Genomic DNA, 24,368 nt, shown 5'->3' with positions numbered 1-24,368 from the left:
GGACGGAGTGTAGCACAGTGGGTAAGGAACTGGGCTTGTAACTGAAAGGTCGTAGGTTCGAATCCCGGGTAAGGACACTGCCGTTGTACCCTTGAGCAAGGTACTTAACCTGCATTGCTTCAGTATATATCCAGCTGTATAAATGGATACAATGTAAAAAATGCTGTGTTAAAGTTGTGTAAGTCGCTCTGGATAAGAGCGTCTGCTAAATGCCTGTAATGTAATGTAATGTAAAAATCGTAAATTTTCTCCTTTTCTCCCTCCTCACAAACATTGATACCAACCTTCGAGCCTGTCCCAAAGTTAATTGTGTAGCAGTCATTCTCCGAGATGCACATTGCTTTTGACTGTTGTATTAATCAACCCTGCCTGCATGAAGCCCCCTGCCCCATCACCACCCACCCTGGTTTACAAAAAGAAACATATTTTTTATGGATTAATGTAAAACTCAGAGGGCAGACAACATCATACTGCGTTAGCACTGAATGACTTGACACAGCTAATGTAGCACCATCACAATTAGCCATTAGAATTGCTTTGATATGGGGAAATGATGGGGGGGCATCCTGCCACTAGAGACGCAACTCCAAAATCCCTCACAGCAGCCCAAACAGATAATCTGATCAACCCCAGGCATTTACAAGGTGTAGGGTAGCAACAGCTACAGCGGGCATTGAAATACAGGCTTTAGGCTACTGCATAAGCTGGCAGTAGCATTAGCAGGTGGCAGGAGTAACTCAAGAACTAAATTTAAAACAGCTGATGCGGGGTTACGTTACATTCAAACCTCTCTGTTTCATCGATTTACGCCTTGCAGACCTACTTGTATGATATGGGTCCATCGTGTCCAGCAAGCCAGAAAGTTCATCACCACAGTGATGAAGATGGTGAGGGAGGCCATTAATAACCCAAGGATCACTGTTTAAGAATTGCAGAGATTTGTTTGTTTCTTGCGGTCAACAAGTCTAAAAAAACAACATAAAATGGCACCTCCATACCAACTAACTTTTTGGAAGGGTGGCACGAAGACAGCCCTTACTGAGCACAATAAACAAAACCAAGAATATGGAGCTTGCCAAACCTCTTTGGAATTATGACTAGAAGAGAGTGCTATTGTCAGACGAGACCAAAATTGAACGTTTTGGCCATACGCACCATCGACATGTTTGGCAGCAAAAGAGGAATGCATACAGGAGAAGCACCTCATACCTACAGTCAAATATGGAGGTCGGTCATTGATATTTTGGAGATGTTTTGCTGGAAGTGGTCCCGGGGCACTATTTTAGATCAGTGGCACAATGAATTCAACAAAGTACCAGGACATTCTGGCAGAAAATGTGGCTGTCTCTGCTAAGAAGCTAGGACTTGGTCATAGGTAGATTGTCCAGCAGGACAATGACTCAAATCATGCATCAAAATCTAAACAGAAATGCTTAAGTGAAATCAACATCCATGTTTTCCAATAGCCATTTCAGTCTCCAGACTTAAATTCCATCAAAAACCTGTGGTCTAAACTGAAGAGGGGGGGTCCATAAGCGCAACCCCAAAGATATCAATGATTCTGAAAAGTTCTACATTACATTACATTACATTACATTATAGGTATTTAGCTGACGCTCTTATCCAGAGCGACTTACAACAGAGTAACCAAACTCAGGATCAAGTCCGCTTAAGTCCATTGAACAACATGTAGATAAAAAGCCTTTACTATGATGCATACAATAAGGAGAAACAAGATAGTCTGAACAAAATTTTTTTTTTTTTTTTTTTTTTTTTTTTTTTTTTATAGTTATGGGAGGGGGTTTAGGGAAGAGGAGAGAGGTACACAGAGAAGAGGTGCGTCTTGAGTTTCCGTTTGAAGGTGCTCAGACACTCTGCTGTTCTGACCTCCACTGGAAGATCGTTCCACCATCGTGGGGCCAGAACTGCAAAGAGTCGAGACCTTGTTGCTGCTCGTGTAGGGGGAGGAATCAGCCGCCCTGTAGTAGCCGATCGGAGCGATCTGGCCGGCTTGTAGGGTCTGATCATCTTCCTGGATCATCTACATGGAGCAATGGTCAAAAATCCCTTCAAATGTGTTCTCTAAACTTATCACAAATTATAGGAAAAGACTGGCTGTCATCTTTGCCAGGGGTGTTTTCACAAAGCATTAAACCAGGGGTGCCAATAATTGTGGAACCTGTTTTTTGGGAAATATTTTTTTAAATTAAAAAATGTAAGACTTTGGTTGATTCGAATGAATCATTAATCAAGCACACTAGTTTACACATTTTGGAAAATAAAGCTTATGTCAATAACTGTACTATTTTTTAGTTTAGCTTTTTTTTTTTAGCATTTTTTGTGCATATTTATCAAGGGTGCCAATAATTCTGGAGCCCACTGTATATTCTCAGGGATGTGGAAGCAGTGATATGGTCAGATGAGTCATCCTTCACCATATTCTTGATAAGTGGGCAAGTGCATGTGTGGCGTACACCAAGAGAACGGTACAGGCTTGAATGCTTTACTCCTACAGTGAGGGGGTCTGATGGCTCTGTTATGCTGTGGGGGGCATTTTCCCAGCAAGGTTTGGGTCCACTCACCCCCTTAGAGGGAAGGGTCACTGCAAGTCAATACAAAGTTATTCTGAGTCATTACCTTTTTCCTATGGTGAAACATTTTTATCTTCATGGGAGTGGTCTCTTTCAGGATGACAATGCCCCCATCCACAGGACATGAGGGGTCACTGGATGGTTTGATGAGCATGAAGATTATGTGAATCGTATGATATAGCCTTTGAAGTCATCAGATCTCAACCAAAAATGATCACCTATGGGAGATTTTGGACCGATGTGTTAGACAGCGCTCTCCACCACCGTCATGAAAATACCAAAAAGAAGAATTGTGTTTCATCCCTCCTGTAGAGTTCTACAGACTTGTAGAATCCATGCCAAGGCACATTGAAGCTATTCTGGTGGCCCAGTACCTCACTAAGACACTTTATGTTGGTTTTTCCTTTAATTTGTCACCCGTCTATATGTTTCACTGTATCAAAAAAGAATGTATTACATATAAGCATGCTTGCTTATTTTCAGTTGAATAAATAATTACAAAGCAAAATTAATGTTTATTATGAGCTGTAAGAGGTTATATTTTTCTATTTGGACACGGTAAGGACGAGATGCGGGTTAGTTATGTCCTTAGTTATGTTCTTTTCCACATCACTATATTAAGCAAAGTTTTTCTATATATAAATATATAGAGTGCCTGTAGTACCGTAATACATATTTAAATGTAATACAGTACTACAGTATATTTTTAGCATATGTCAGTATAAGTGTGTTGCGAGTGGGCTAATGTGTGTGCGGTTGTGTCTGTAGAGCCTGAGCCTCCTGCCTCCCTGAAATTCACCAGTCCCACTGAGACAGAGCTGACCCTCCACTGGACACCACCTGCCCAGCTCAACGGGGTGCTGCAGGGATACCTGCTCCAGTACCAAGAGAGTGAGTCTGTCTGCCTGCCTGCCTGCCTGCCTGTATATTTCTGCAACAGCGTCCGCATTTAATAAAAAAGGTTTACGTTAACCTACATCCATGTCTGCCCACCCAATCTCTCTCTCTCTCTCTCTCTCTCTCTCTCTCTCTCCTCAGTTGTTTCAAGTAACGACAGCCCCTTGCAGGTGGTCACTATTGAGGATCCCTCAGCCTCTCACTTCACTCTCCAGTCTCTGAATCCTCAAAGCTGGTACCGCTTCTATCTGCGAGGCCGAACTGTAGCTGGAGACGGGGACGCCATCACGAAGGACGCTGCCACCTTGCTGGACGGAGGTAGAACTGCATGATGATGCTTTTCTCAGTAATGAATTTAAGAAGCACATAGGGTCCTATTTTAACAGTCAAGGCACAATTGTCAAACACTAGCAGTAATGTGAGGTGCTGGTAAATTAGGGCATATCCGATTCAGTTTTGCTAATTTTGTGACACCAGGTTTTAGTGCAACTATGGCTCAGTTTTCTGGAAAGGGCTGGTATAACCCTCTCATATGACCCATTCAGCAGATCAGTGTCTTTATTGTAGATCATCATTAGTTTGGCTGATCTTGAACTGGATCCCGTAGTGCTGGACTAGATTGAAAAGCTTGCACCCACAATTCTTGGATAAGAATGGATTGCAAGGAAAGTTTAGGAAATGGAGGACAGAGTTACATGTCTAATACTGTTTTCTCCCACTCTCTCTCTCTCTCTCTCTCTCTCTCGGTCTCCCTCTCTCTTTCAGTCCCTCCCAGCAATATCAGCACGTCTGTCGGAGAGACATACGTCAACCTGAGCTGGGTGCCAGGAGAGAGGCACAGAAATGTGGAGTTCCACATTCAGTACCAGAGAAACAATGGTGAGAAACGAGCACAGACATAGAGAGAGAGCCCACTTACACAGAGAGAGCCCTTTCTGTCTCCACTAGGGTTACACATTGCAGGGGTGTTAGTATTAAACATAATATCGGGATATCAAGCAGCTCTATAAAGTATTAAACGGGTTATGGTTAACACACAGATTAAAGTAAGCGCATAGCAAGTATGCCAGAGTGCAGGTGGCAAGTCCTTAGATAGTTATTCTTCATTTGTTTCATTCCTTTCGTTCGATAATTGTGTTGTGTTGTCTATGTACTGGGTTGTTTGTGGCCTGTGTTGTCTAAACCTATCTTGTTAGTATTGTGCTGTTTGTAGCCTGTATTTTGGGACTGCTTGTTTTTATTGTAACTATGGTGAAGCCAAAGGCAAATTTCCACAAAAGTGGACAATATAATATCTATCTATCTATCTATCTATTGTACTTAGTAATATTAGATAGTATATTTTTATATGTAATTGCAATGTAATTATAGTAGGCACTGTGTAACTTCCATGTATAATATTCTTACAATCCACCTACAATCGTGAAACCTGTTTGAAAATGTGTGTGAAGAATTAATGCAGCAACAATCCTAAAATGATAACTAGCTATATGATTTATTTTGCCCACAATTACTATCAAAGTAAGAACTTAAAAACAAACATTTGAAGTTCAATAACGTGTGTGCATGTTCTATCTACATTGTACCTATAGTGTAATTATGCAGGTAATACTAGCATGTGCTGTAAAATGAGGCCCAGAATTATTCTCAGATTGCCACTGGGAGCTGTGTGGTTCTGCCGTGCTGTAATCTCTGTGTATAACTATGTCTCTGTCAGGTGGCTCTGAGAAGATTTTCAAAACGGTGAACTCTATTGAGTCCTTCCACAAGATCGATGACCTGAAACCGGGCACCCACTACAACTTCACTATCATCTTCAGCAATAAAACGCACTGGGCCAAGGAAATCAAGACGGAAGGGCCAGGTAACATTGCGTCTAACGGGACCTGTCCTATGCCTGTTTTACACATCTGTCAGTGCAGGAGTTCCTGTGTGTACCTGTGTTATACAGACTGTATATCAGTGTGGGAGTTCCTGTGTGTAACTGTGTTATACAGACTGTATATCAGTGTGGGAGTTCCTGTGTGTACCGGTGTTATAGAGACTGTATATCAGTGTGGGAGTTCCTGTGTGTACCTGTGTTATACAGACTGTATATTAGTGTGGGAGTTCCTGTGTGTACCTGTGTTATACAGACTGTATATCAGTGTGGGAGTTCCTGTGTGTACCTGTGTTATACAGACTGTATATCAGTGTGGGAGTTCCTGTGTGTACCTGTGTTATACAGACTGTATATCAGTGTGGGAGTTCCTGTGTGTACCTGTGTTATACAGACTGTATATCAGTGTGGGAGTTCCTGTGTGTACCTGTGTTATACAGACTGTATATCAGTGTGGGAGTTCCTGTGTGTACCTGTGTTATACAGACTGTATATTAGTGTGGGAGTTCCTGAGTGTAGCCGTGTTAGTTTCATTATCTATGCTGATCTCTGTCAGTGCTGATCTCATTGTTAGCGTTAATCTCATTAGTTATTAGTGCTGATCTCCTTATCAGCGTTATGCTCATTATCAGCCCTAGTTCTATTATTAGTGCTGATCGCAATCAGTGTTCTTCTCATTATCGGTGCTGATCTCATTCTCAGTCTTGATCTCATTAATAGTCGTTATCTCATTATCAGTGCTGATCTCACTTTCAATTTTGATGTAATTATTTGTTCTGATCTCATTATTTGTGCTGTCAACCCTTCTATGGCAGTTGGGTTGTTTACTCACTCTGTTTATGTGAGTCTCCTTTAGTTTGTGTTTGTAACGCCCTTCTCTCTCTCTTAGGCCTGTCTGAAGTGCAGGGGGGCTTTGCCACTCAGGGCTGGTTCATTGGCCTCATCAGCGCCATCGTGCTGCTGCTGCTGATTCTGCTCATCCTGTGCTTCATCAAGAGGAGCAAGGGCGGCAAGTATTCAGGTAAGCGCTTGGGCCACGGCGCCATCTTCCCCCGCAAGACTCCGCCCTCTGCACTTTGAGCCTGGTGAACGTGCTGCAGACGGCGTGCGGAGGTTTACTCAGCGCACGTAGACCGCACAAAGCCACACTGAAACAAAGCGATAGAAATTTAAACAAAAGTAACAGTAAAACGCAGCACTCACTGTAAAAGAACAATCAAAGCTCGCATGCAGTTTACAGGAAGTTTATAAAAATACTTATAGGCATTTCCTAGAGTCTTTCACAGTCAGCATTTCCTGTAGTCTTTCACAGTCAGCATTTCCTGTAGTCTTTCACAGTCAGTATTTCCTGTAGTCTTTCACAGTCAGCATTTCCTGTAGTCTTTCACAGTCAGCATTTCCTGTAGTCTTTCACAGTCAGCATTTCCTGTAGTCTTTCATAGTCAGTATTTCCTATAGTCTTTCACAGTCAGCATTTCCTGTAGTCTTTCATAGTCAGTATTTCCTATAGTCTTTCACAGTCAGAATTTCCTGTAGTCTTTCATAGTCAGTATTTCCTATAGTCTTTCACAGTCGCTCACAGTAGCCGACAGCAATGGTGAGGTGTCTCTGGCTCTCTGTCTTTCAGTGAAGGATAAGGAAGAGGGGCAGGTAGATTCCGAGGCTCGGCCCATGAAGGACGACACCTTTGGGGAGTACAGGTGTGTGAGTGGGAAACAACTTTCAGACCGTCCATACTCATGAATGGGCAGTATTTTAAACATGTCTGTGATATGAATTTGCATCTATGTATTCTGCATGTATTATGGCTTACAGCCCTATGTCACCTGCAAAGTAACCTACACCTCCACCATTTGATTGTACTTTATAGACACATTTAATTGGGACATATTTAGTTAAAAAAAAAACCTTTTTACATGACAAAATACTTTTGCAAAGAGGTTTTATATTTTATCTTATCCCTATGAATGCTGAATTTATGTGTTATACCATATAAAATCATAGTGTGCTTATTTCTACAATATTCAAGTACAATTTACAATCATCTTTCATGTTGAGTTTTATGCAAGTTCCACATAGTAAAAGAGATTTCAATTTCAGTTATGTTTTTCCTGGTAAATTAAAGGACAAATATGTACAAATTACAGCACGTTTTATACATATTCTCCGTATTTCAGGACACCATAATGTTTGGGACAAATGGCTGGCTTCACAGGTGTTTTTAATTAAGTGTTCTGTTGCTTCCTTGGTGCAGGTATAAAAGAGCTTGCAGTATCTAGCCTTGATTCTAGGTTTTTGATTGCCTTCGGAGTCTGGCATTATTATTTATTTTGGAGAGTTATTGGAGTTATTGGCACTTGTCAACATGAGGACCAGCTGTTTGTCAATGTGTGGATCAGAGATGGGTTAATGAAAGTCAAGGAAGCCATTATGAGGGACAAAAACAGACATAGGCCAAACCAAAATTTGGCTTACCAAAATTAGCTGTTTGGAATATCAATAAGAAAGAGAGCACTGGTGAGCTCATTAATCACAAAGGGCTTGGTAGGCCAAGGAAGACCTTACATTACCTGCCCTAAACATTATGGTGCCCTGAAGTGCAGAGCTAAATTAAGAAAAAATATGGAGCTCTTTTTTATGGAGCTCACTGTATATACTGTATATATTACATTACTTTAAGTTGTCAGTGTGTGGAAGAGATTGCCTAGTCATGGGATGGAGGCAGCCATCCTTTTGGAGTGTAAGTCCAGGCTTGATGGAGTGCTCCTGGTTGAGTTCTCTTCAGCTGGAAAAATAACAAACCTTAAAGTTTCTTAATCAATGATCTGTGTGCTGTACATTTCTTAAGACTCTGTTTTCTTGTATGGTCTAAAGCTGACCTGTCAAGCAGATATAACATGTGCCAAGACTACTGTGTTTTCAAATTGGGTTTCGTTGGCTTCTTGTAGAATTTTTTATAATCTTGACTCTGTCTGTATATTTAATGCCTAGTTTGTAATTGTATTTATATCAGAATGCTACATTTAACATGCCAGTAATTTAAGAACAGAGTTGTTTAATTAGTATTAAAGGAGAGGGTGTCTCTGGCTTCCCCATCCTCATGCCTGCTTTTTTCCCTGATCGCTTCCACACTGCTTCTTAGATCTCTTGAAAGGTATGTTAACTGTGTCTGTGTTTTGTCTTGCGTTTTTCTGTTGCTTTGTGTGATTGGCCAATTTTGACAGTTTCTCTTTGTGAGATTGGTTGTCTGTGTCTGTCACACTGTGTGTGATTGGGTGTGTCTTTATCTGTTTTCCTGATTAGTTGGTTGTGCATCAACTTTGGGTGATTGGCTGCTTGTGTCTGACCTTTCTGTGCGGTTAATTGTTTGCACGTAGGTCTTTGTGATTGGCTGTTCTTGTTTGTGTCTTTGTGAATGATTGGCTGCTTGTGTGTACCTCTTTGAGTGGTTTGTATCTCTTCTGCTTTGTGTGATTGGTAATCTCTTTGTATGTTCCTCTATCTTAGCATCCGCGTGTCTTTTCTTTGTCACTATCTCAATATATTAGGTTTTTATGAATGCTTAACTGCCTTGTTTATGCCTGCCTGCCTTGTCTCTCTCTCTCTCTCTCTCTCTCTCGTAGTGATAATGAGGAGAAGCGAACACCCAGCCAGCCGTCGCTGTGCGTGGAAAGCAAGCTGGGGAGTGACGATAGCCTAGCGGAGTACGGCGACAGCGTCGACATCCAGTTCAACGAGGACGGCTCCTTCATCGGCCAGTACAGCGGCCATCGGGACGGCCCGGGCCCCGGGGGCCCCGACAGCTCGGGGGCCACCTCCCCGGTCAACCCCTCCGCCATGGTCCCGCCCGGCATGGGCCACCCCAACTCCATAAACCTTATGGGCAGAGGCAATTAGACCGCCTAATGTCCCGCAGACACACCTGCACACACCGACTGACCCAACACTACACTGACCCTCAGCCCTGACCGAGAAGCTCACACTGACACACAGACCGATTTCACGTCCACACTCCTCTCTGACACACTGCCGTAGGGACGGGGGGGGCGGGGGACTCACACTCCGAACTCTGGGACCGACTCCGACGCTGTGGACTGAAAGTGACGTCTCGACTTTGACTTGGGAAAGCGCTGACATTCCTGTGAGGTTGACAGTAAACCGGTACTCACGTCTAATTAACTGTCCTGCAAATCGTTTACAAGTCCGGCTTGGCCTTCTCCAGGTAGCTTACAGAGTGTACTTTAACGACATTTCAGAAGCCTAACACCCCTTCTCTCTCAGAACTCCGTGTGTTCTGTTCACCCTCGTGTCTCTTACACACATAATACATCAGTACTTACCCTCCAGTAAGATGAGGACCTGTTTTTCTGGGAGAGAAAGGACAGAAAGAGTACAACAGACATAATAGGGTCATTACTACAGTAGCAGTACGGGACCCTGTTGTTTCTATGGTAACCGAACAGAACCCTGTTGTCACTACAGTAACCAAAAAGAACTCTGATGTTAATGCAGTAATAGAATAGACCCCCTGTTGTTACTACAGCAATGAAACAGAACCCTGTTGACACTGCAGTAGCCAAACGGAACCCTGTGGATACTGCAGTTGCCAGACAGAACCCTGTTCTCCATGCAGTAAAATAGAACAAAATGCTGTTGTTGTTAATATAGTAATACAGCCATTTTTGATAGGAGTGAGAGAGAGAGAGGGATCAAAATGATAAAAGTGAGAGGATGGGGACCATGGGGACTTTAAACATGGTAAACCTCTTGAGTGTAATATAGTTAAGTTTCATCAAACCATGATCATTTTATGGGCCCTTTCTGTATGAACTGAGCGTCTTAAAATGTTTGCCATCCTCATTTCGGGGCCATAGAAACCCTGTTGCGTTTGTCCTGGTTATTATTTCTAGGGACCAAGTACCATAGAGGCATGGGGTCTCTTGTTTTTGTCTGCTCTATTTAAGCATTTTGATTGTTAATATCCTTACTGTTGCTCTGTTGCTTTAGAAATGACAGTGATAACTCAGAAAATCTCTGCAATCGCACCACATTTTTCAAGCTTATATTAAGAAAAAAATTTGTCAGCATGTGCCTAGTAAAAAGCCTTGACTAGACTGGTTTTAATGCAAAATTGCTACAATTTTTTAACGATATTGCATAATTTTGAGTCACATTTTTTTTGCTGGTTAAACAGTGTGGTAACACCATGTTGCTATTGCACTGAGTTTCCTTTTGGTTTCTAGATGTTAAAAATAAATGGCTATAAATACTCACAAATCTCTGAGGGGAAAGGATGTGACAGCAGAAGGAGGTCTGTAGGTCAAAATGGCGGCTGCTTGAGATTTCGGGAGGCAATCTGCCGGCTGTGTCATTTCTTGTCATTTATTTGGTAGTGCACTTCCAAAAACATAAACACACGACTTAGATTTATATCATGAGTTAGTTTCAGGTCCAGCTCCTCATTTAAAAATAAGAATTTTTTCACAGCTTTGTTGTTTGAGATGACCAATGACTGCCAGGACCACACTGCCTCGGTTTTTAAAAGGTCATAGCTAGACAGCTGATGCTGTGTTGCTGTAGGTCTGAATTCAGTCTCTGGTGAAGTGCCTGAGTATTTCCCAGTCAAGGCTCTTTGGTAGTTAATGATTACATTACATTACATTACATTACATTAATCATTTAGGACCAAACGTTTTCTAAATGAAACTGAATGTCAGCTCAGCTCTTTGTGAACTTCCTGTCCCAAAAGGCATCTGGGTGATTATTTGAGATGATGTCCCAGGATGGATTATTATTTATTGGCTGCGGTTGCCGTAATCATTGTTTACTGGTTGTTGTTGTTGCTATAACCCTCTAGCAGAACTTTTTAATGGGCTTCATAGCAACTGCAAAGTAAAGCTTTGTGTGTAAGAGAAAAATTGAGGATTCTTATCTCCTGAAGTACTGCATATTTTCACACAATTGCAGTAAGGCATGGCAAGCTGAACACAGAATATTTAGCTTCATTTTCGTGTGTACAGTCCCACAACATTCCATCCTCTGACCTCTTCTATGGGTCAGTGGCCCTAATGCTTGGCCCCTGCCCATTACTTTGTGCAGCTATTATTATTATTATTATTATTATTATTATTATTATTATTATTGCCATTTAAGTGTCTTTGAAATATAATTTAAAAGTGTCTTACTAGCAATTATTATTGTTTTTTCATTGTCATCAAATTTTCTTTATTATTTTTCTACTTTTTTTGTTCATACAAGGTTATTATTTTTTGATTACCATGTTTACTTTATATTTGTGTATTCAAATTCATACATTAAATGTGATTGTTATATTCTTGAGTCATGATAAATGTTTTATATTTTGTTATGTTGTGTTCATTTTTTAATCCATTTGTTTCTCTGTCCCTTTACAAAGTGTGTATGTCTACATTTAATGTGTCTTGTGTATAACTGTTGTACCTGTATGGAAGAACTATAGCCTAATATATTTCCATTACTGCACTGGCCAAATCACAGAGATCTGTAGGCTTCAAGCTATAGAAATTGAAATATTATATCAAATGGTTAGAGGCATTCTATGATATCGCAGTTGAACCATGTGTACGGCAGTCATGTGACATGGGTTTAGAATGTGCAGTAGCATTAGCGTTAGCATCCTGCATATTCTCTGCTTCACACCGATGCTTGTCTCGATTTGCACATGCGCAGTCAGGGATCAAGCATCCTTTCCATTTCCACTGTCTTTAATCTGCTTATTTTCGGTATGACTGTGATCGTTTGTTTTGTGTCCTGTACTTCATAATCCGCACTGTCTTTTGCATTTGGTCTCATCACTGGGGTTCCTTTCATCATAAGGTGTACTAAAAAATGTTCTGTTTTTAAAAGCAGAAAAGTACTGTTTTAAATATCATGACAGACATGTGTGAGTAAAGTTTCAGATATCACAAAAGGCATATCAGATTTTGTGACAATTTCTGTATGATTTCATATATTGTGACAGGCATAGCAGGACTGCTTTGCAAATTGTGAAAAGCATGTCAGTAATGTTTGAGATGTCATGACAGATTTATCAGTACTGCTTCAGATATCGCGACAGGGATATGAACATGACCCTCATAAATATTCCCCTCAAGTGCATCTTATGGTGAAAGAGCTCTCTGTGAATCTGTGTACGTGTGTGTGTGTGTGTGTGTGTGTGTGTGTTTGTTTAGGCCTACACTTGCCCATGCTCTGTATCACCTATGTTCATTTTTACACAGAGCATTTAACATCATGCCTTATTTGTAGAACACCCCCACTACAATGGCGTTGGCCTGAGCAACGCGGGGGTGGAGGGAGGTCTGTATAACTGATGATCATCCTGAACCCGTCCCTGGTAACAGAGCTGAACCAACTGAACGAATGTCCAGTGTAGTGCCACACATTCTATGAAATATACTGTAAATTAATTGGCTAGTGCAAGCTGGCCCATATTCAAATTGGCAAGCTAGCAAAAACACAATCAATGGTAGTTTAAAGGTTATTAAAAGATGCATTGTTAGTGCTCTGATTCCATTACTTTTTCTTCTCCAGCCACCATTGTACTACCACTCCTTCATTAGAGTTAAGCCTTAGCCACAAAGTCAGAGACACACACACCACGTACATGCACACACCCACATGCACATTCACACGCACACAGACACATACACGCACACATGCGTACGCACACGCATGCACATACCCACACACATACCATGTACACATAGACACGCACGCACACACACCAACACACACATTCACACATACACGCACGCACACACACACACACACACACACACACACAGCTCCATGCAATTAAGGGTTCGCCAAAAAATGTAACACTCCATTGTGGCTTCTTTCATACAACTGATATTAAACATATCAAACATAAAGCATATGGACAGAAAGAAAAGGTTTCTATACCAAATGTTCTGAATTCATATAAAACTTAGCAACTTTGGCTATGAATGCAATGAAACAGAATGGAGGTGCTGCATGGATAAGGGAATTAAGGATAGATAAGAGGGAGTAATCAGAGAGAAAAAATCAGAGTAACAGAGGATCTGAAATGATGCTTTCTGAATGTAAATAAAATTTAAAAGATTGTGTAAGTTATCAATTCATCAGGACTTTTCCCTTTCATTTTTCTGCTTGTATTATATGTTGTTTTATGTTAACAAATTTAGATTTACATGTGTTAAATTGTCTGAAAGACTATATGATATCTTTTATATTATTTTATTTTTCTGGTCCATGTAGCCCAATAGTATCTTGGCTGCATTCCGAACACATGCTCAAAAAGTACTAACCTCTCCATCCCATTCGTGGTCGTTGCAGCTAAAAAGAGAAAACAGTCCATAACAATTATCACAAATAGAAGAAACTACAGTACCAATAAATATTAAGTTATGAATGAAATGCATTCTTATCAATGTCATTCTTATGTGAGGCAGTTGAGTGAGTGTCTATTCTTCCTGTTCCACACACATGCACACATTTATTTGAGGGTTTAAATGGCACTAGGGGTGTCCAATCTAATGTGGAAATGATAAGATTGGACACCCCTTTCTTCAACATTAAGCCATCCAGGTTGCAGTAAATACATCACATTACAGGCATTTAACAGACGCTCTTACCCAGGGCGATGCAAGCATTTGCTCATTTACGACGCACATTTTACAGAAAAAAGAAAATCAAATCATTTTTTCGTTGTGTAATTTCTGTTGTGTACATAGCTGTGTACAAGGCTTTACCAAAACAGAGTCAAACAATATAAGCTCACGTCACTGCTGTGAACCAGGTATGACCTCTGACACCAACCATTATGACCCAAAGTGGATGGTGAACAATCTAATCGACAGTTTGTTTCATTTCAACCAGATATTTGTATGAATATCAAATTATTTATAAAAGGAATCTACAGGATCAGTTTACCACATTACCCAGGCATATCTGGATGAGGAATGCTTTTATCTGATTTTATCTGACTTGATTTAAACCAAAATATTTAAAATATCTCACACACCAACCTAAATTAATTTTGTTTTGATGTTCCATCACGCAATATATCAGTTAACAGGAGCAGAAGAACGGGATAAATGTTTAGTGATGAATAAGATCTTTTTGATGCTGATTTTGAAAAATCAGATCTTGTTGGTGCTTATTTTGACGAATCAGATCTCGTACTTGCTGATCTTGATAAATCAGATCTTGTAGGTGCTGATTTTGATGAATCAGATCTAGTAAGTGCAGATTTTGACAAATCAGATCAACATGCTGATTTGACAAATCAGAGCTACGTGCTGATTTTGATAACAGTCACATCTGGTAACTTGTGATGTAGAAGAATCGGGTCTTGTAAGTCCTGGTTAGGTGCTGACAGACATGCAGCCCGACAGTGCAGGAATGTAATGCCAGTGAAGGGCACTTGCTCTGCTGCCTGGGTGTTTTCAGTTGATGTCTTATCTAACTTTCTTCTGATTGCCTCATTTCTTTATTAAAAAATAAAAATAAAAAAAACAGCGAAAAGCAAATATGAGAAATAAGAAAAAACGGCTTCTATGACACAGAGGTACAATATAAGTCTAGAGTGAGGGAGGAGATTGGAGGAGGAGAGGGGGGAATGCCATGGACGCAGTGTTGGCTATAACAGGTGGGTGGGGAGGGGTGGGGCGGGGCCAGGGGTTCTGAGTTTGTATCGTTATCGGTGAAATTTGAATAAAGGAGGGAGGGGTGGGGGGGGGGGCAGGCTAGCATTTGGGGGCAAGTGACATTGTATATGCTTACTGCATCAGCCGCTGTATCTGAATACACAATAAATGGATTAAGCAGCATTCTGATTAAGCAGTGTCTCTGTCCACATGTATGTGTTTGCGTATTCATCCGCTTCAATGTACCTGCACAATCCATATATAACCAAAAATGATCCATCCGCGTTCGTTTTTAAACAGTCAAGTTAAAACTGACTAAAAGAAAGCATTAAATAAATGTGTCTTCAAAACAGATTGAAAGATTGCTGGAGAAGATTCAGGAGACACCTTTTCAGGAAACCTGTTTGACCAGGGAAATTAGCAGTGCTTGTAAATGACAAAATGTGCGCGTCATCGAGTTGGCGACTCATTTCAGTATCTGCTGAATCTTGCCAGTCAGAGCTTACCTCAGACATCTCTGTAACCTGTTCGTTTAATGAGGTCTCGACATGTGTATCTTAAACACACAAAGTATTTATAGCAGTAACACTTGACAATCCTTCTGGACAAATTAAGTTTGAAAAAGTTAATAAAGCTGAAAAACCAGTGAGTCCAATGCTCTTACATAGCTTTTATGTTTTAACAATTTCTTTTAAATCGTATATTTTTTTAATTGTAGATATATAGTGTTTCAGCTAAAACCACCCTGGATGACCCGCCTTACCATAGAAGTCAAGAAGCAGTCTTCCTGTGTTTTCCCCACACATGGCCCTCCAGGCATAACATGTCACACCACTGCTCTTACATGCTCTGTAAGTTGGTTACAAAGGTTGCTTTTGTGTTGCCAGAATATGTGTTCTGCCTGCTGTTTTATGGAGTTACAACCAAGTGTAAATTGCATAATTGGGATGGCAGGTATGGCTTGGTGGGGCAGCATCGCCCATATCTATACAGCACCAAGAGTTTGGCACGTTTCAGGGTTCCTAAAGAAATAACCACAATGACCACAAACTCTCAGCCCTTAAAAACATTCATTTCTGTACCTTAGGCTACATATTAACAGACAGAATTCATAAACAGCTTCACACGTCCACACAATAAAGCCCCAAACTTAGGGGATTTTGTGCTTTTTCCTTCTAATTCTTCTTTTTCCTGCCTGTTTACATCATCAGAAATTGTCCAAGCCCACAAAGAATACATCTCCCCATTGGACATTTAGGTAGGTACATGAGCCAATAAAAACATTGGACACACCCACAAAATGCCATTTACACCTAGTAAGGTAGCTAAGGAGACAACCAACCAGGTCTATAACGTTAGCACAGATACTGAAGCCTCCAAAATTAAACTCCAAAATCTGTGTTGCGATTCGGTCTGTTAGACAACATTATGCCAGTCGTATAGATACTGGCGGAAGATAATGACTTCCTCACGCAAGGTATCTATTTTCTTAACGGTTCACATTAACCACTATGCTGTACGATAACTGCTTTTTATGTAGGCTACTGTAGCTACCCTGCAATGCCAATTCTAAATTAATGTCCTAGTCCTAAAGATCCTTTACCTACAATAATAAACATTGTAGATGTGGTCATGGGAGTGTGCAACTAGGTCCTTTAACAAATACTTTAAGCTTACTTGAAAGAATTTGAGTAAACTATTGGTAAGTAGCATTGTTTGGCTCATAATCCAGCTCTTGTATTCATTTTTGTCTGATCTAAGATAGGCAATATTGTTGCATGTAACTTGGTACAATTTTTATTGACAGTGCTTTGTATGTGTGAGTAACCTTGCATTCTTGTACGTAGAAAACGTGTTTTTCATCAGATGTATACTTACCTTCTCAATTATAAATAGCTCTTATTGTGAAATAAAAACTCGAAAGGCAGATCGGAAGTCATAAACCGGAAGTTTCCTTTGGTCTCACACAGAACTGTGGGGTCGCTCGAATCGCTTCACACATTTCTCGGGTGTTTGCTCGGTTTGTCGTTACGGAGTCCAGAGTTTGTGATATGGAAGTAGTGGAGCAGCCACGCATCATGGCATCAAATAGACATGTTATTGATCAACCCACTGAATCTGACTGCAGCGCGGACATGAATACACATTTTGTTGTTTGTAGGTTCATCATGGAAACAGGCAAGTTTTTCGTATTTGATGCAGCTAGTTAGCAGTAAGCTAGCTAGTATAACCGAGATATACGCAGGCACTCTAGGTGAAAAAGAAAAATTCAACTTGGTAATACGTACTCTATGCTTTGCAGTCCATGCGCTAAGTTTTGCCATCCGTACCCTGGGTTTTATAAAATCCGCGCTCACAGTTTTTCAGTCCGTACGTTCAATTTTTCAAGTGCACACGGGTTTGTAATAGGGACTAGTAATAGGAGCTTTTTGTAAAATGAAATAGCTAAACAGCTAACATAGTTTGTATGTAGCTGGTTAAAAGTTATCTCCAAAACGGAAATGATCGTTGCTTAGCAGAATGACACGCTATGCAGTCTATTAAACGGTATTTATAAAATTGTTGTCTTGTTTGGTGAATTATTAAAAGGTGTGTATAGACACCGTTTTATAAAAGCGATATGGCACTCGATCCGCTGTTATACCATGAATATAACCACTGGTCAACGCGCAGAGTCAGAACTTTTATTAAAGGGCATTCTTATACATTTTGGTTTCACCATGTAGTAATTACAGCACTTTTTATACGAAGTCCCCCATTTCAGTGTGTTAGACAAATTAACATAATGTCAAATAAAAGAGTCATGTTTTGTATTTGGTTTCATATCCTTTGCATGTCATGACTTCCTGATATCTGTGACCTATCAACATCATCAGAGTCTGGATATCTTATTGTCAGGTTGTCCTACAAGCGATACAATAACTCTTTGCATTAGAATGGATCTCTCTATGAATTGGTGGGTGGGACTAGATTCAGCTGTAAATTATGCTGATACAGTATTGAACACATTTGTTGGCTAAATGGCTTTAAGTCATCAAGGGTCCAAGGTATCAAATGAGCCTCAAACCACCATGCTGCTGCCAGATATGCAGTGGATACTACAAGCATTGTTTCTCCTGAATGTTTTTTCCATTGAGTTCAACAGGAAAATTAATCAGGAGAAACAATGCTTGTAGTATCTACTACATATGTTGTGGCTGATCGGTGTAGCTATGGCGCTTTGTGCTGGCTGTTCTGCAATGAACCCTTTATTTACCAATGGATGTAACATGGCAAACCTTCCACTCAGAACTGACATAGTCATCCTTTGGCTGCAGCATCATCAATAATTATGTCCTTAATAAGAATATTTCACCCTATGCACACTACATGGCCAAAAGTATGTGGGCACCATGAAAAACACCCCCAGACACTTTTGGTCATATAGTGTATGTTTGCTAATCAGTGCATTATAGCATGATTAGCTAGAAAGCTAGATGGAAAAGAGCTAAACTTACACATTTAGTAGAACTAACAAGAAATGTGTACATTTTTCTCCTGATTGATTCTTTTAGGAGTGAAACTCGGAATGCAATCAGTCCCCATAGCAACGGCATGTGCGCTGTACCATCGTTTCTTCCAGTCGGCCAGTTTACGGGTCTACGAGCCCTTCCTGGTGGCCATGTCTGCCATCTACCTGGCCGGCAAGGTGGAGGAACAGCACCTGAGAACAAGGGACATCATCAATGTCTCTCACAAGTAAGCTTTTCACGCAAACGTTCTACTTGGGTCTATTTTAAAAAGGTTATGTATGTTTGCCTTTGTTGAAATAGGGGTTTTTTTACATTTCAAGAACTCTTAATGATACAAAGGTATTTTTTTAAACTGGTTTTCCTTGCTCTCTCTATCTCCTTTTTTCTTTTTTTCTCCTGTCTTACTCTCTCTCTCCTTTCCCCTGCTCTTTCCCCACCCTCTCCCTCCCTCTTTCTCTCTCACTTCCTCCTTGCCCATGTCTCCCCCTTCCCACATCCTCCCTCTCTTTCTCCTCCCCACCCCTCCTATTCTCTCCCTCTCCCCCCTCTCTCTATCTCCCATCCCCTCACCCCCCTATCTCCCTCCCTCCCTCTCAGGTACTTTGAGGTGGACAGTGAGCCCTTGGAGCTGAACAGTCAGTTTTGGGAGCTGAGGGACAGTGTGGTCCAGTGTGAGCTCCTCATTCTTCGCCAGCTCAACTTTCAGGTCTCCTTCCAACACCCCCACAAGGTGCCTGCCCGCTCGCGTCTTTTCTTCTCAAGCGGACGATCGTGATAACGTTGTGCTTTTTTGTCATCTCGGGGCACAGAATGAAGGGAAACGCATCATAGCCACCACCACCGCCAATGCGCAGCACTTCCCCTGGTGATGCACGGTGGCCATTTTGTGCCAGAACACTGGTGGAGAGGGAGCGTAGTTACACTGGGGGATGATTAGGGCTTATGTACTGTGTCTGCAGTATTACACCTGCGCACTCATTTTTTACAGGTTCAGGTTTTTCTCTCAGGTTTGTAATCAGCAGTTTGCCTCAAGGTACCAAAACTACAGGAGAGAAGGTGACTATTCTGTTTTAATCAGGAAAAACTGATTTTCAGACCCTAAAGGCCTCAAGCAGAGGCAGAGGAATTGTATATGTCATAGACACACACGCACACACACACACACACACACACACAATCTCTAGCACTTTACCAGCTGACAGCAGGAGAGAATGTTCTGGAACGAAGGCTGTAAAATGAGGAAAGAAAACGGGCCCGTGTCGCTGTGACCAGCGATGTGCCGGGGCCTTTATCGACGAGGCCACTCCCTCGGCGTGTTTTTGTGGTCCCCCGCAGTACCTCCTGCACTACCTGCTGTCTCTGAAGGCCCTGCTGAACAGGCACGCCTGGTCCCGCACGCCCATCTGCGAGACGGCCTGGGCCCTGCTCCGGGACAGCTACCACGGGCCCCTGTGCGTGGAGCACGACCCCCAGCACCTGGCCGTGGCCGTGCTGCACCTGGCGCTGCAGGCCTACGGCGTGGAGCTCCCCCAGGGGGAGGCGGAGTGGTGGCAGGTCAGTCAGTCAGGGAGGGAGGGAGGGAGGGAGGGAGGTAGTGTGTGTGTGTGTATGAATGAGAGAGTATATGTGTGTGTGAGAGAGAGAGAGCATGTGTGTGTGCGTCTGTGTGTGTGTGCACAAGCGCGTGGTGTGTGAGAGTATATGAGTGTGTGTGTGTGTGTGTGTGTGTGAGAGAGAAAGAGTATGTGTGTGAGTTTGTCTGTGTGTGTGAGACGTGTGCATGTGTGTGTGTGCATGTGCTTGTGTGAGAGAGTATATGTCTGTGTGTGCATGTGTGTGTTTGTGTGCATGCGCGTGTATGCGTGTGTGTGCGTGCGTGCGCGCGCGTGGTGTGTGTGTGCGGTTGTGTCTGCGCGTTTATGTGTGTTCAAAGTTTTGGATTGTACCCAAAATGCTGTTTGAGTACAGCATTTCTCGTGTACATTGTTCATTTAGCAATGATGGAGACATAACTTTGCCCCCCCCCCCTCCCCCAAACACACACAGGTTTTTTGTGAAGACATCACAAAATCCACTATTGACACCATCATCTCCAAGCTCCTGGAGCTCTATGACATGGAAGCCAAGTGTACTTGATGCTCAGCGACCGATATGGAGGTGAGAAGAGACGTTTAATTTTGTTGAGAGCTCCACCAGGAAATTGTTGCTGATGTGTCTAAAAGTGCATTCAGTAACCCTGTAGAGGGTTTTGAGATAAGGTGTAGGACAAGAAAAACAAAAAAATATTAACACTAATAAGGCAGTGGGCACTTGCAAGAGTACTCAAAGTTAGGGGAAATGCACTCTGTAAAAGCTTAGTTGGTTTTTAACTTTTTTGATATGGTTTTTAACTTTATTCCTAATTGTTTTATTAATTGATAAATTAATTTATGTCAATTAATTTATCATGTCACAAACAGATTTAAAAAAGGTTTTCTGCCCATTCTATATTTCGCACATTAATTTGCATCAAATCAAATTTACCTGAAATGTAAAGACTAGACAATTAGATCTGAGATGGTCTTAGCTTGCAATCACATGATCAGCCATGTGACTCCACTGCTGTGTGCTGAGAGAGCGTGTGCAGGTATGTGGTGAAGCCTTCCTCCACGGCTTCAGTGAGATCTCCTCGATCAGCAAATGCAGCAAATATAGGATTCCGCAGACATTGCAGGCAAACCAATGACATCACAGAAGAACCACAGACATCACAGTAAAATCAGTTATCACAATAGAACCATAGACATCCCAGTAAAATCAATCATCACAGTAAAATTAATCATCACGGTAGAACCATAGACATCACTGTGGAACCACAGACATCACAGTACCGGGTACACTTCATCATAATATTGAAAAGTCAAGGCAAACGGCGCAATTACAGTCCAGTAGGTGTGTGGGGGGCAGAAGAGGGGTATTGTTTCACTTCCTGATTCTCTCATCTGGCCGTGCGGTCACTTCTCATTACAGCCACCAGGCGGCGTAGCGGGCCGTGAGCTGCGGAGGCCTCCGTGTGCCGGGGAGCGTGCTGTGTGCTCACCCGCCGCCGCTTCCCCGTGGTCTTAGCGTGTGCAAACGGAGCCGGACGCTGGGCTGGCTTTGGAGGCGTTTCAGGGCTGGACTGCGGAGGAGAGGGGCTCCCCCTCTCCCTCTTTCCGACTCAGCGCAACAGAGCACTGGGAACAAGAACACGGGGAACGCATTCCTCTATTGTACTCATTTCTGTACTAGTATAACTCATGTCCAAATGAATATCATTGCTGCCACCTGTACAGTAATCTTTTATGGTTCTGCAGCTAGTGTTTATGAATGTGTCTGTTACCCTCAGGTGTATGTTTATTTTCTCCGAATTAGTCATGTTCTCGTTTTTCCCCATTTTCATGTCATCATTAAAAATGTCTTTGTGTTCTGTACATCTGGGAGAAAAATATATACACAGGCTCAACTGCAATGCATAAACAGAAGCCAGTATGAGCACCACAAGCTACAAACTCAGATTTACAATCAGAAATGTTCTGCTTCTTAATCTTTGGATTTTTTGAAGGCCCCATTTACACTTGTCTTATGCAGTGCATATTCTTGACTAATGCAGAACATGAATCATTCGACGCTTGCGATCTAAAGATGACAAATTGGATATAGATTTGTGGGAATCCCATTTGAATGGCATGGGGATTGAATCTGAGTGTAAGCTCTCCAGCACGCCTTCTCCTGCCCCCATTGTAACACTGAGATGTTTAACATCCCATAATAAGCGTGTGTTGCAGTGCTGGCTGTCAGGTTATCCAGAATGTGTGCAGAAAGAAGAACGGATGGGAACTTCATCTAAAGGCACATCCCATTAACATTAAAAATGAGTTCCCACGAGTGTCTGCACATCAATGTACAGATTTGATTTGTCACCTTGATGGGTCTGTGTGTCTATACTGAGTGTTAATAGGGCCTGAAATGCATCCAAAGGCTTCAATTATGGTTATCTTAATATCTTTATTTTTATTTTGGTTTTTTTTCATTGAAATTTGGCTGGAGCACACCAATTTCAGATTTTAGTTCATGGTCTACCTTAAATTCATTCTGATGACATTGTTTTTTTTTTTTTTTTTTTAAAAGATCATGATTGCCTGATCCTCTGGCTCGCAAAATAAAATTGAAAAGCAGCGGCCTTAAGCATGAAATTCTACACGGCAGTTCGGTTTTGAACTTTTTCTGAAGAACTATAAAGGACGAAAGGTGCATAGAACTCTCAGTAAGAACCATTTGCTCACAAAACGCAGTAATGGTCCACATACTGAAAGCCATAGATAGAAATATTTTGTTATATTTGTACAGCTTTAAAAAGGTAATTGTGAGTGTAAAGCGTTTAGTACCATAAGGTGCTCTCTTCCAAGAATTTTCCGCTTTCTGTCAATGTTTGCTTTCAAAGATAGGCAACGTCCTGTTATAATGGAGACGTGCAAGAAATGCAAATAGAAAGACATTAATTGTACCTTTGTTTAAAAAGGTTTGATATATGTGTGAGACTGATATGTAGGTTTATTCTGTCTGATATGGGGGTTTATCTTGTCTTAATAAACGAAACAAAAACAAAAAAAACATGGCAGAGTATTGTTTTTCATCTTGAGTGCCCTGCAAGAGGAAGTGTAACGCTGAACACACCTACGTCAGTCTGAGAGCTTTTCTTTCCCAGAATGAGTAGCATTCGTAGGTTGAGCACCGCACAATATATACCCAGGTCTATCCTGACTGATCCACAAATTTGTGTATGGGCTACATTTATTTTTGTATCCTCTGCGTTATTTCGTGGATCAGCTGCATTTGTGGATAAGTTACATTTATTTCGTTTTGACACATTAATACCCCTATAAAAACCCTCCTGCGTTAATGCAGCTGCTGGGCATGAAGATGACGAAAAATGCACAATCCCGCGATTGCTGTATGGGCATCATTAACCCTCCTGTTCTGTTCATTTTTTAGGTACAGCAAAAATGTTCCCGGGTGATATAAACATACAGGGGGGGTTTGCAAATACATGAAATGAACCATTTTCATTTAGAATGTTGATTACACTAATTAAGGCCAGTAGAAGAAGTTTCATACTGAAAAAATAATTTTAAGTATTTTTCCTAGATTTTCAAACTTTAAAAAGTGTCAATTTGACCCGCAACATAACAGGAGGGTTAAAGAAACCAAATGCAGAGGACAAATTACCCCACGGAGTTCAATAAAGTATATCTTCTATTTTCTCTGAGATCCAGTTTTTGTGTTTATAAGGCACTCTGATACACAGTTGTAGCTGGGACTCCTCTTTGCCCTCATCCTCAGCTAGCTAACTGACCTTAAATTTCACCGCCAAATCTAGCTAACAGTTAAGTAATTCTGTATGCGGTCACGTTATGAAAAATAGACACTTGACATTCCTCAAAAACATTCACAGACTTATTGCAATCTCTGTATATCAGACAATAACACAAGTACCAAAGAAATGACCATAAATGATTTAATAGAATAGTTTAAACAATATGTTTTCTGTAGTTTGGGCATATAGGCCAAGTCTGAGATGAGGCTGAACGATATATAGAACGGATGGAACTGCCGTTTAACGTGTGTTTTTAAAAATGTTTACCGAATGTCTCAAATGCAAGGGCTGTGCTTGAATGGCCCTTTGTTATGTAGGGCTAGCTATCTGCGAGAGGAGGACCCGTCCTCCCAGACCGCAGGCCCCAAGTTGAGACTTCATGCCTAAAAGGTTGTTTTACAACAAAACAATTTTGCAATGCCT

At 41.4% G+C, this 24,368-nt stretch overlaps 2 protein-coding genes across 6 annotated transcripts in view; both read left to right on the top strand.

Annotated features, from left to right (window-relative positions):
* The window catches only part of LOC135237562 (neural cell adhesion molecule L1-like), a 52,289-nt gene extending 38,483 nt beyond the window's left edge, over positions 1-13,806 (top strand). For 3 of the 4 annotated variants that reach the window (XM_064304810.1, XM_064304807.1, XM_064304808.1), the window contains 8 exons: positions 3,360-3,482; positions 3,630-3,806; positions 4,254-4,367; positions 5,206-5,352; positions 6,257-6,388; positions 6,995-7,067; positions 8,510-8,521; positions 8,991-13,806. In XM_064304810.1, the coding sequence (XP_064160880.1) occupies positions 3,360-3,482; positions 3,630-3,806; positions 4,254-4,367; positions 5,206-5,352; positions 6,257-6,388; positions 6,995-7,067; positions 8,510-8,521; positions 8,991-9,264 (1,052 nt within the window). In that variant the 3' untranslated portion in view covers positions 9,265-13,806. The remainder of the gene's footprint in view (positions 1-3,359; positions 3,483-3,629; positions 3,807-4,253; positions 4,368-5,205; positions 5,353-6,256; positions 6,389-6,994; positions 7,068-8,509; positions 8,522-8,990) is intronic. The other variant, XM_064304809.1, reaches the window with a different exon arrangement.
* A 3,190-nt stretch (positions 13,807-16,996) lies between these two features.
* Positions 16,997-22,769, top strand: ccnq (cyclin Q). Of its 2 annotated transcripts, none has more exons than XM_064305323.1 (6): positions 16,997-17,216; positions 18,593-18,776; positions 19,148-19,280; positions 19,886-20,104; positions 20,597-20,707; positions 21,567-22,769. In XM_064305323.1, exons 1-5 carry the CDS (start codon positions 17,090-17,092, stop codon positions 20,684-20,686), a joined length of 753 nt encoding a protein of 250 aa, XP_064161393.1. In that variant the 5' UTR covers positions 16,997-17,089; the 3' UTR covers positions 20,687-20,707; positions 21,567-22,769. The 2 variants fall into 2 exon arrangements, with proteins under 2 accessions (XP_064161393.1, XP_064161391.1); XM_064305321.1 differs by having other exon boundaries at positions 21,560-22,769.
* The last annotated feature ends 1,599 nt before the right edge of the window (positions 22,770-24,368 follow it).

Source organism: Anguilla rostrata, chromosome 13 (genome assembly GCF_018555375.3).
Source record: "Anguilla rostrata isolate EN2019 chromosome 13, ASM1855537v3, whole genome shotgun sequence".
NCBI lineage: Eukaryota > Metazoa > Chordata > Actinopteri > Anguilliformes > Anguillidae > Anguilla > Anguilla rostrata.
The sequence above is the reverse complement of the archived record's forward strand: the minus strand, read 5'-3'. Positions and strand labels throughout refer to the sequence as shown.

Excerpts from the sequence above, each read along its gene's own strand:
- ccnq (XM_064305323.1), top strand. The coding sequence starts at position 17,090 with ATGGAAGTAGTGGAGCAGCCACGCATCATGGCATCAAATAGACATGTT. Across the intron at positions 17,217-18,592 it reads TAGGTTCATCATGGAAACAG|GAGTGAAACTCGGAATGCAA; the intron begins GCAAGTTTTTCG and ends TGATTCTTTTAG. Across the intron at positions 19,281-19,885 it reads CCTTCCAACACCCCCACAAG|TACCTCCTGCACTACCTGCT; the intron begins GTGCCTGCCCGC and ends GGTCCCCCGCAG.